This window comes from Poecilia formosa, unplaced genomic scaffold (genome assembly GCF_000485575.1).
Source record: "Poecilia formosa unplaced genomic scaffold, Poecilia_formosa-5.1.2 Scaffold10, whole genome shotgun sequence".
Taxonomy (NCBI): Eukaryota; Metazoa; Chordata; class Actinopteri; order Cyprinodontiformes; family Poeciliidae; genus Poecilia; species Poecilia formosa.
The window spans coordinates 2,088,245-2,101,068 of record NW_006799949.1 but is presented as its reverse complement, the minus strand read 5'-3'; the positions used below and the strand labels follow the sequence as shown (position 1 = coordinate 2,101,068).

The window sequence follows — 12,824 nt, the reverse complement described above, 5'->3', positions numbered from 1 at the left end:
AACCACAATTAATTCAGTGCTCAAAAATAGTAAACCAGAGTTCGGGCATTTCTGGAAATCAGTGTGAGCCGAGGGTCTTAAATGCCACACAAATCTTGTGTGGTCCTAACTTTTCAAATTCTCTTTCTGTCTCTCCTCTGTCTCTTCCTCCTTCTCTTAGATTTCACCCCCTCCTCCCTTTTTTCATGGCTCTGAGCCTATGAGCTGGCGAAGGCCCTTCCTTGTTACACACCCCAGCGGGGCTTTATAAAGGAGGACTGGAGGTCTCACCAGCCACACACAGTCTCTGCCTTTTGGTCTTGTTTCTTCTTCTTCCTCAGTCTCCAGGTTGGATTAGGGATGCTGATGGAACTTTGCGGGTCCAACAATTTTCAGGTTATACTTTTGGGCCTCATCATGATGCCTGCAGGCCTGGCCGCTATGGACAGCCAAGGTGAGAAGATGACAGGGTCAGGATATTGGTAGTGTTTGCGGGCAGACTAGAGCATACAAGCAGGTAACCACAAGCTGGAAAGTGTGGGTTTGTGACGGCAGACGTGTTGTTGAGAACTGCATGAAGGCATGGTCACGGCTCAGGTGTGTGGGTGTCATGGAAAGTCTCTGCAGATGAACAAAGCCTTGAGTGAGGATATTTTTTGCCTGTGTCGGTCTGTTTATGTAAAGTGTTGGACCTTCTGTTTGACTTTCCGTTGTTCTAAAGATTTTCTGGGTGAATGTTCTTTTTTTTTAACTTCACCGACTTGAAGCTTCTTAGTGAGAATGAATGGACAGAATTTTAACTGTGTTGGCAGTTTATGCTAATTCCCTGTGTAAACCCTGTTCTTGTTTGTCTTAGGGCAAAGTAAACATCAACATGTCAGAAAATGTCTCAAATAAATGTTTATGCACATATGCTGCCCTTGCACTTCGTTTTATATTTCTTAACCTCTAAAAATGTTTCTATTTTTGAACAGGCTTTCATGAACTTGAGAAGGACCCTTCCTACTGGGACTCAAAAGCAAAGGCAACATTGGATGCTGCACTGAAGCTCCATCCTCGACAACACCGGGCTAAAAACATTATTCTATTTCTTGGCGATGGTAGGTAAATGTTCTTTTTGTGCAAAATTACTTTATTTATGATATCTGAACTAAGTTTTTATACTGTTCAAAGCCAAGAAAATCATTTCATGTCAAATGTTTAAAACTCATTAATGTCAAAATGCTTATATGTTAATGGGTTGATGAGAACACCAGTGTCATCATAGGTTACTGGTTAGTTATTGAAGGATGCATCTTACAAATAAATAGTTCTGACCACCACTGGAAGCCTGATAATTAAATTTTGTCGTAGCCTGAAGGTAATAAAACTTGACATTTCTCAAGACAGTGGGATAAGACAATAATGGCTTTTTCTCATGATGACTACAAATTATTTTTGAAATTGGAGCAAAGCAAAAGCCTTCCTCAGTTTTCAAAGAACAGGCAAGTAATGTCACAAGGTAATGCAACTAACACAGTTCCGTTACTCTGCCCACTGTTTTAAATTGTTAAGTGGGCTCTTAAAAGTATACACACTGTTTTTTAAAATGAAAAATTAGGTCAAAATATCTAATTGTGCTAAGGTATCAATCAGAAGAAGGGTGCAAAAAACAAACAAACACAAAAAATAATGAAATGTTTTTGTACCATGGCAAAATGAAGATTTTCTCAATAGCTGGAGATAATATAGTACTACAGGGCATTACAAAAACTGGATGTTTTGTCAAGTATCCTTCAAGCCTGAAATTAGGAGTAGAGCTCCATACAGAAACACGGAATTTCAAATAAAATAATCAGTTGTTAAACAGTTATGGCCTGACGAAACCAAATTTAAACCTTTGGACACAATTCCAAAAGGTAAGTTTGACGTAATCATAATGTAGAACATCACTAAAAGCACACAACGTCCACAGTGAAGTTTGGTGGTGGCAGCATCATGACTTGAGGCTAGTTTTTTTTTCAGATGGAAGTGATTTTTTTATATATATAAAGGTGGATAAAGTTGTAAATGAACCCAAATGGCTGTCAGGTGTCTGTCAGACAGCTCAAGATAATGAAGGATTTTGCTTTTAGCTGTTTTGTGAGTCATGCCTCCATTCAACAAACCTCATGAGAGGAAAATTATAGCTTTGTAGACATATTTTCCAAGAAAATATGTGATAAGATCCATCCATCCATCCATCCATCCATCCATCCATCCATCCATCCATCCATCCATCCATCCATCCATCCATCCATCCATCCATCCATCCAAAAAATGTGCTAAAATGAAAAAGAAAACACATATTGTGCTCGAAATACATTATAGTCTTCAAAGATTACAAGTAATAAAGTGTGACAGTTTGGTTGACTGAAGTTGGAGAAAAGGTTCAAAATACCACATATGCATTTACTGACTATTGGTTAAAGAGTAGATTTCCCTTGGAAACAGCTTTGGTCTCATGAAAATAAATTAGCAGATGTCTATTGTATGCCTTTTAGATTTTCTTTCTTGAAACACATTTATAAAGTATTTTGATGTTCCTTGTAGATCATTTTGATTTCTTTTTGGGTCCATTGCTACATTTATTGGCACCGTTTACTGGTGAAAGAGTAAAGAGTATAATGGCAATGGCCACAACTGCTTTTGCCTGTGCATGAATGATCCATTAACATAAGAACATAACATAAGTGAGTTCAAAATGAAATTGCATTGTAATGTTTTATATTTTCCAACTTGAAAGGGCACCTTTGTGTTGTGTTTGCTGACTTCTATAGTCAATGCTGAAATGTTAGCCTTGTCTTCTGGCACTCCCAAGTAGAGTCAGCTACAGTGAAAAGGAGACCATTTACATCTGGATTGGATAGAAATTCTTATTGTGTGTTTATATTTACAGTCGACAAGGCATTAAATTCATCTTTGCAGGAGAAGCTGTTTAAATGCACATGGATTAAAGAACAGTTTTCCAGTTAACTATTGCAGTATCTGTTTTAAATCAAACTCAGTCACATTTCTGGGTGGTCGGGTTCAGTTTTCTTTGTGCATCTCCCCTGTCTGCTGTGCCCAGAGCCTGTTCTAAGTTTTACGACTGTGATTTTTGAGTTAAATTTCCTGCAGCTGCCTTAACTCAGCTAGGATTTGTTTCGTTTAAACGGGCAAAGATAGAGCAAATCCCTTAACTGTTTCACATAACTCACTAAGGTAAAATTAGTTCCATCACAACAGAGTGCTATTTTGACCTGGAAATATATATATATTGTTTTATCTAAATTTTGATTTTGCTAGTTGCATGTTTTCTTTAGAGATTTACATCTTCATAATATTTTTAGTATTTACACAAACTAGAGAAGCAGTTACAAAGGTAGCGGCATAAATTTGTGATTGATTGTTTCATATTATCAAACTGGTGGCAGATAATCTGCACAGTATGTGCTGTGAGTTTATGTAATGTCAAAAGGGCGATGAATGCAGAAGCATTGCTGGCAAAATATGTGATTAATTATGTAATTGCTTTGAGATAACAAAGATGAGAAAAGCAGATGGGACATAAAAATGAACTTTATTTGTCTGTCATCCTTCGGCAGGGATGGGTGTGTCTACAGTTTCAGCAGCACGTATCCTGCGAGGTCAGAATGAGGGCGGGTCTGGGGAAGAAACGGAGCTGGCCATGGACACCTTCCCATATGTCGCCCTCTCTAAGGTAGTGACACAAAGTAGAACTGCTGACATAGAAATGATAAAAAAGTTTTAAAAAAATCTTAAAATTTTCAGTTTAAAATATCCTTAGGAGGTGTTATCACCAAGCTTTAATATTTGTAAGTAAGTCGGCACACCCATTTGTAAAAGAAACCAACTACTTTTTGGCATGATTCGGTTAACTTCTGTTAATCTCCTTTTTTCTGGCTGAAACTTTGGTTTCAGTTTAAAAGTAATTCTAGAGTGTGTGCGTACCACAATCTGCTCCAACAATGGCAACACTTATTTCATATGTTTTTTGTTTGTTTCTTTTTTTTTTTCGTATGGTTTTCAAATTTCAGGCACACCTTGACTTGAGCCCTGACATAATCTTGAAACGGTTTGTTTTGCATCTCACAGTGTAGTTCATCTCAGTCTACTGAATCTGATTTGACCTTTTGGAGCACATTGAGCTCTTTGAAGAGTTGGGACAGAAAGATGGAATGAGTAATTATGAAGGATTTGGGTTAAGTCTGCCAGACTCCCAGCGGAACCTTCTAACAATTACAGTATTCTGTGAGACGTTTACTGAAACTACAGCTCATCCAAAAATAACGTCCCAGGTATTTTTTTTCTAACTATTTTTAGACGCTTTGGTAGTTCAGTCAAGGGAAGGAAAAAAATTGTCTGAGTTGGTTATCCACACTCACTTACTCCATATTTTTTTATTAAATGCCAGTGGTTTAAAATAACCAGGAGTTTCCTTGACATTTCCAATAGCAAAGAACTCTAGTCTTTCCTTTCAAAACACATTGTCCATTAGCTCCCAAGGAAGCCATTAAAGCTCAGTCATCTTTTATTCTTGCTGCTTTATAACCATTTTTCCACTTATTCACATTCATCAGCCAAAAAAGTTAGTTAAAATTATGTTTCTTTAAGGTGCTTAACAGTTTTCCAGGAATTGTGCATTAAGCTCTTTGACCATTGCTATACCAAGTGGAAAAGAGCAGCATAAATATAAGTAAAGTCATGATTCCTACCAACACACATTTAACTACACAGTGGAACATTGGCAACGTTGTTCTTCACATCCCCTGATTGTCCAGGGGTATTACTTGTGAGGTGGCTGGAAAATCTCACATTTCCAGAGTTACTGCTTCATTAGTGTTCTCATTTTCCTCTCCTCTGAAACAGCTCAGGAAAACTGCAAGGTTGCTAAGTTTAAAATGACAAACTAAAGGTGAGCATGCAAAAGCATAAATGCAATTTTACTATTCAGACTTGCTTTAGCCAGCAAACTCCATAATAGAATACTAATCACTTTCACAGAAGAGAAATGGTAAAACTTTAGCTTTGCAAATGGAAAATCTGAAGTAATTTACCTTATTTACCACCACAGACACACTTTGAGTATGAGACTGTGAAGAGAGAGCTGTGCTAAATTTTAAGCGCACACATGCATGCATTTAAATCTTCCAACTTAGTTTTGGCTGCTTAGTAAAATTGCACTGTTCATTATGAATAAAGAGAGAGAAGATGAAAAACAGAAGTGGCACTTGGCTTTCCAACAGCATGTTGCATCTTGTCTTTTAATGAGCATGCACTGCTACGTAAGTTCTTAAACCACAAAACTGAAAGAGATTTAAAGGATTTTGTTAATTCACCCTTTAATTAAAATGCTGACAATAGGCTGTAAGTAGTGATCACAAATTCTGGGTCTCACATCGCTTTCTGGGCAAGTTTAATCCCTAAATTATTGTAACTTGAGCATTGTGGAGAGGTTGAGTATTTATTAATTGTAGTTTGCTGTCTCAACCCACAATCAAGACAGATTAAATCTTTGTGATAAGTATACATATATATTTTTTATTTACTCGACCTTGGAGATCTTTACCAAGGAGAAGTAACATTTGATTATTGTGAGACTCTGGTGTCAACACAAGGTGCTGTTATTGCTTATGTTGCATTGTATTAGTTGCATATTTGTTCTGAATCGTCTTAAAAGTAAAGCAAAAAGATCTGTATTTCCAAAAACATATCCTGAACATTTCAAAATATTTAGTGCATATTCACGCTATGTGTTGCTGTTTTACAGCGCCTTAATTGTAAAGTACTTTAAAATGAATTTGATCTATTTAAAGGGATCCATGACTATTTAAGCATGTTGGCCTTAAAATGTTAGAATTTACTTATTGACCTAAAAGTGGTGGTGTTTTCTGCATAAGAACTCACAATTACTTCGAAGATTGCATATCTTCATTATATTTTTCAAATAAGCAGGTTGCCTTCTTTTTTTTTTACCTGCACAATGCATGCCAGGCAGAAGACGTGGTTATGTTAAAGTGTGGTTCAAGTCTACAAACAAAAAACAAGAATTCAAAGAGGAGGAGGTCATGAGGGCAACCCAAAACCATAAAACGGCCTCAAAGGTTTCATGAGCCGTTTTATATGAGATATCTGCTGAAACAAAAGTGACCGGCTTGTAATCGACTGTGTTTACTATAATAGCTAGAGCTAATGCCACTAGGAGGAGCTAACTCGAAATTAAAATCTCAATGGATCTTCCTGGTGACATGAAGGTTAATATAAAATAATAAAAAAGGACACTGGAAAACAATGAATGCGTGTTAAAAAATGTTGATAAATCATACAAGGGTGTATTTTTAGACCGTGTCCACTTTACATTTATTTGTTCAATTGTGTTCTGTTTCTGAAGACCTACAGTGTGGATAAGCAGGTTGCGGACAGCGCCAGCACGGCCACTGCCTATCACTGTGGGGTGAAGGCCAACGCCAAGACAGTTGGACTCAGCGCTAAAGCAGTGGCCTATGAGTGCAACACTACTTTTGGAAATGAGGTCTACTCAGTACTACGACGTGCGAAAGCCGAAGGTACACGCAGTAGATCACTAACAGTGGGTGTGCTTCATCTTGGAAAGGTCAACCAGTTGAAACTGCACTCTTATCTCAAGATACAAATTAACCATACTTACTTAAGATGAAAAATGTGTGGGGTTAAACAATCATCCGATAAGCATGTGGTGTCACTTATTCTGGTTCTATGCAGTGGACAGGAATAGCTGCAGTGGTCCACTTCTGTAGTGGTCATTTTGTTCATTTATGAAAATAAAACAAAAAACAGATATATTTCTGATTTGAGTATGTCTCTCTGGGTTGTACAGGTAAATCAGTGGGTATTGTGACCACCACACGTGTTCAGCATGCCTCACCAGCTGCAGCCTATGCCCACTCTGTCAGCCGCAGCTGGTACAGCGACGCAGACCTTCCTTCCAGTGCTCAAAAACATGGATGTGTGGATATCGCTACCCAACTGGTCACCAACTTTGACATTGATGTATGAAAGAACAGCTTATTATCTTCCAACATATTCTGAGACTGATTAATTATGGTGACATTGGTTACATGTAGGAACTGCTGAGCATATGGCAGAGTTAATTTTTAGACAATGTGAAATCTATAGAGTGTACCATAAGGCTATGTAGAGACATCAAGCAAACCTCTGATCTCCAAAACCCTGTGTTAAAGTCAATAGCAGTCACATTAAATAAAATTAACAGCAGGTAACTGTTAATTTTTCCTCCAGTTCAGGTAGCACGGTCTCTGCAATATTATTTTTAAATGGAAGGATTTATGGTGGCTGAAATTGCGTACCCTTAATGCGGTCAGCCATGTTACTCTTTTATTGTCATCTTGAGAAAACATCTATGCTCGCAAGTTGTGACTGAATTGCTTTCACTGAATATTTAGATTTCATTTTCATCTTTAAAATACTTGAAACAACAGGCATGCTAACAAATTGGCTTATTCAATAGCAACATTATACAGCAAATGTTGCTGTAAGATTACTAAAAGTTGAGAGCAGTCAGTTACTTCAATGCGGATCCTTTAAGAAACACCGTAAGCAAAACCCTGCGTCAATATTTGGAGTCACACACATATGGATGGCTATAACTACCTCCCATATATATTTTAAAAATGAATTATATTTTTTTATTTCCTGAAGCTACTCCTTTGCTTGACGTAGCTTGCCAAATAATTTCTACTTCCTCCTGTAGATGTTTAGACTAAAAAGATTCTAACTTAGAACTTGTACATGTTGCATGTTGTACACCACGTGTTTTTTGAAGCTGTACGGATAAATTCTTTAAAAAGTGCCTCCATCAACATTTTGCCATGTGATTTTCTTAAAGGTGATTCTTGGGGGAGGAAGGATGTACATGACACCAAAAGGCACTCCGGATCCTGAGTATCCTACCTCCTCTTCTCGTAAGGGAAACCGCAAAGACAAGAAAAACCTTATTGACGTGTGGTTGAATGCTAAACCGGTAGGGTTAATGAGCATTAGCTTGATATATTACCTTCCATTTTATGGACTTCTGCTACTAACTTATATGTGTGACCATGGATTTGTTTTTCAGAACAAGAAATCACTGTATGTCTGGCATAAGAAGGAGTTTGATGAGATAAATGTGAGAACTACAGATCGTCTGATGGGTGGGTGTGCAAGTAGTATATAACATCTTTATCTCTAAGTATCACCTTTCATCTTTACAGCCATTTAAAACAGTCATGTGTTGTGAGTAAATTTGCTTTTAACAAGCATTATCAGGTCCAACTATAGAGATAAAGACTCAAGGGTGCATTTCTTGCCGTGATGGTGCATTTAACAGTAATCCAGGTGCAGCTACCAAGAGTACACAATCTTTATTATCTTATTATCATGTTGTCCTCTGATATGTGAGGAGTTCAGACTCTTGAACTTTCTCACTGATCCTATTTTAAATGTTTGTTTTTTTTCCCCTGTGGCCTTTCTTTTCACAGCTTTATTGCTTCTAAACAGAGCTGAGTCTTTACTGTCTCCAACTGTAAATCTCATAATGCTGAGATTTCACGCTCTTTTATTTGGGTCTAGGTCTTTTTGAAGCAAAGGACATGAGATTTGATGTTTTCCGGAATACCACACGAGACCCATCTATTGTGGAGATGACCGAAAAAGCAATTCAAATCCTCAAGAAGAATCCAAAAGGATACTTCTTGTTTGTGGAAGATGAGTATCATGGGATTGTTGTTGAAAGTAAAATCAAAACAAGAGCTCAAGAAAGCACTTATTTGCAATGTTGTACCTGAAATAACACAGAATCCTGATTGTGCATGATCATGTGCAGTTGTTGAAATTTGTTTTTTCTGTGTTGTATTACGAGGGAGAATTGACCATGGACACCACGATGGCATTGCAAAACTGGCACTAACTGAAGCTGAGATGTTTGATCGTGCAATTGAACGGGCAGCACAAATCACCGATGAGTCTGACACACTGACAGTGGTAACTGCGGACCACTCTCATGTCTTTACCTTTGGTGGTAACACACCTCGAGGGAACCCCATTTTTGGTATGATTCTAAGAATAGCTACTTTAATGCTGTTCATATTAAAAGTTGTGTGAAAGTATACAAAAAAAACAACAAAAAAACATGTAAGACCAACACAGTTTTTTGCTGAAGACTATAAAACGTTGACCTACTCTTGGGTTTCTTAGCTCTAGAAAGTCCTGGGTAAAGGTTATTCAAGTTCATTGTAATCTGCTTTCAATATGACGTCAAAGCATATGTAAGTATCGAGGAATACCTTGCATGACAAACATTATTCACTTTCCCACACAATGATTCAGGTCTGGCGCCAAAGAAAGCAGATGACGAAATGCCTTTTACCAGCATCCTTTATGCCAATGGCCCTGGTTATGTGCATGTAAATGGAACCAGAGGGAACATCACAACGGTGGATTACTGTGAGTCCAGGCTAATGGTTTTCAGATGCAGCTGCTTGTCTCTACTGATCTGTGTACAGACAGTTTTAACTGATGTGGTTATGGCTGACTCATGCCTGAGTTTGTCTGAAAAACAAAGATGAAATATAATGCATTCATTTCATTGTGATCTGTTTTCTTTTTCCCGCATAACCCTTTGCATTTATGTAACTGAACTTTTAAACTACATTTGCATGTCTTTGTGACACGTTGAGAAGGATGGAAATACACATGCATTTTAAGTTATTGCACGGAATACCTTTTATAGCCCTAAGTTTTGCTCACCATTTCTAAATGGACCAGTATTACTTTTTGGAACAAGTTTTCATGTCTAATAGCTATACACTGAACCCAACTGCATATGGAATTTGATTTTAAAATGTATCCATCTGGAGAGGCAGGAAGCATTGCAAAAGAAATACATGTGCACTTTGATGCTTTTATCCGCAGCAACGCAGTGAAATTACAAAGCAACAAGAAAGAAAAGGGCACCAGCATGCTTTTCCAACCATCTGTGCCGCTCTACAGAAAAAAAAATTACTTTATCTGAAGTGTAGAAAAGATTGTACTATTTTTAATCATAATAATTTCAAAATACTTTATCTCACTTCCTGTCCAACATGTGCTTCTTGTATTTTAAAAGTCAGGCACTATTTCTGCATTTTCCATCAAAGGAACTTCAATTATCTTCTGGGGCTTTGGAAAGCTGTAATTAGTTTTGTTTGAGTAAATTATGGAAGCTTTGGAAAACCCTATCTTATGGGCCAAACTACAAAAAAAAATGTATGAGGCAAAGGTAATTACAGTATTAGTGCAAAAGCAGGAACAACAAATAAAAAAAGTCTTAACGACAAGGACAGTAAATCTAGGATACTCAGTTTTCAGTTATATTTTATTTCATATTGTAAGGAACATTGGGGAAAATAAAATATATATACATATATATTACCAGAGAGAAACAAAAAGGTCCTAAGCGTTTTCGGGCATCCATCAAAGTTTTCGCAAACAAATAAGTNTTTACATCCAAAGAAAACTATAATATACAGGTTGCACTGAATTAAATCTGCCATTTACTACAACGTTCCAAAAATAAAATTCCTTATCCCACAAGTTTTACACATGAAAATGAGCTCTAAAAGCATTTAAATGTATCCAAACATTCAAACATAGTATAATGAAGAATGGAAACAGCCTTTGTAGTCCAAAGGGGAAATTCAAGTCCGACAGTAACAAGAGATATAAAGGTTCACACAAAAAGTTATTAAAATAATAAAAAAAAATATATATATAAAACACATAAGATTACTACTTTTAATAATGTATTTCTAATTATGTTATTGACATGAAATTCACAGCAGGAGTCAGTCACAAAAAGAGGGTTACACAAACTTTTTTTCACACAATCTCAATGTCAAAATGTCTTGTATAGAGAAACTACTGTATTTGTTGTTCAGGTTGTTCAGGTATGTTATGTAATCTTGTAGTTCTGGTGAGCTTTTATATACACTCTGCTTAGGTATTCCCATAGATTTTTTAAAAAAGTTGGATTTGACTAAATTGATTGACTAGGCAGCTGTGTTTTTTTTTTACCCTGAGACCACTTGAGTTTCTTTACTGTGGTATCATTGGGTAGTTGAAATATACTTCATTCAGATTCTTATAGTAATTTGCTGGAAGGTTTCCCCTTTCTTTCTTTCTGCTAGTTACATGAAGTGTGCCTGTACCATGGGCTAAAAAAGTAGCCCCACATCATGATGGTCACACCTTCACACTTCACATCTGAAACTGTGAACTTATTGTGCAGTGTGGTTTCTCATATATTGTGATATTTAATGAGTACAGGTTTGGATCTAATATGACCAGACTATATTTTCTTAATATTTAATTGGCTTGTTTGAAAGCTGTATAGAAAACTTTTCACAAGTTTAAACACACTTTTTCTTCAGAGGTGGAGTTTTGCATAGTGAGTCTGTATAGAATGTCTTTCAGTTGAGTGCATTAGTTATCGTTTTTATAAAAAAAAAAAAAAAAAGCTAATTAGGACTCCCTGAAACACTCAAACATTGGTCATCAGTTAGGACTAAAATAACAGGTTATGAATTTGCAATGATAATGTTAGTTTTGCTTTCAGAATACAGATAAAATCTAACTATTGTCCTGATTTTCTATGCTTTTTATACGTATTTTGTTCTGTTTAATTCTTATTTCTTCACTTCAGCTTATTTTAATGACCTAATTTATGGACTAATTTTTGTGGATTTCTTGGATATGGGTGTTGGGAATGAATTTCATGCCAATGTGGCAATTAGAACTACATTTAGGGAGGAAAAAAAGTGGATGTGTTCAATATTTATATTACAAAATGCTGCTTGCTGGTTTATATGTAATGGACACTAATAGAAGTATTAAATTACATTCATTTTAACGTATTAATTTTTTTTGCATTTTGCACTTGTCTCCTTGCAGTGGATGAGGAGTACATGCAGCAGGCCGCTGTACCACTGGATGCTGAGACACACGGTGGAGAAGACGTAGCCATCTACGCCAAAGGTCCCATGGCTCACCTGTTTCATGGAGTAAAGGAGCAGAACTACGTAGCACATGTTATGGCCTATGCAGCCTGTTTGGAGCCATACAGAAACTGCCCTCCTCACCATCACAGCCATTCCTCAGCTGGGTGTGTGAACAGACATTTAGGCCTTTTGGTCAACATGCTTGTCCTTCTTTGGTTTTTAAGATGACCTTCATCCACACACATACATTTGAACTGTTACGATTATTTGCATGCAGTAAAACAAAGATTATGGATTAAGTGCTTTCAGGTAAATATGCCAACAAGCCCATTTTGTGCATGGGCTGGAAAATCAGAGTGCATGGATAAACACTGACAGTACTGTATTTATTACCAAAAACTCCCTGGATCATGTGGTAATGATCCACACACACTAGTGTTTTTGCCATAGATTTACAATGCAAGTTTGAGCACGCAAGTGTTAACTAATCTAAGCTGCCTAGCAATAAAAAATAGAGCACTGACAGCTTGTTCACATGAAAATATGCAAAGATGAACTGTTATTCTTTTGTAAACTGAAACAGTTTTTCAAGAGACGATTAAAGACTCAATAACTCATCCAACATTCCAATTGATCAATGTACAAGTTCAAACAGACTATAAACTTGCACTGACTTGTAAGTTCATGATTTAGTGAGATGTTTTCAGAGTTCTTTATTTTATGCCATGGACTTACATGAAATAAAAATTTACTGTGTGCATAAGTTTTTCTCTAAATAACTTGAAGCCAACAACCAAGCTGGAGGCCCTTTGT

The 12,824-nt window shown here is 36.7% G+C and overlaps 1 protein-coding gene across 1 annotated transcript; it reads left to right on the top strand.

The window, feature by feature from the left end:
* The first annotated feature begins 234 nt into the window (after window positions 1-234).
* alpi.1 (alkaline phosphatase, intestinal, tandem duplicate 1) lies at window positions 235-12,628 on the top strand. Its single transcript, XM_007541525.2, has 11 exons — window positions 235-433; window positions 954-1,079; window positions 3,585-3,700; window positions 6,392-6,566; window positions 6,857-7,029; window positions 7,886-8,020; window positions 8,114-8,189; window positions 8,608-8,742; window positions 8,894-9,085; window positions 9,364-9,480; window positions 11,965-12,628. Exons 1-11 carry the CDS (start codon window positions 340-342, stop codon window positions 12,237-12,239), a joined length of 1,614 nt encoding a protein of 537 aa, XP_007541587.1. The 5' UTR covers window positions 235-339; the 3' UTR covers window positions 12,240-12,628.
* The last annotated feature ends 196 nt before the right edge of the window (window positions 12,629-12,824 follow it).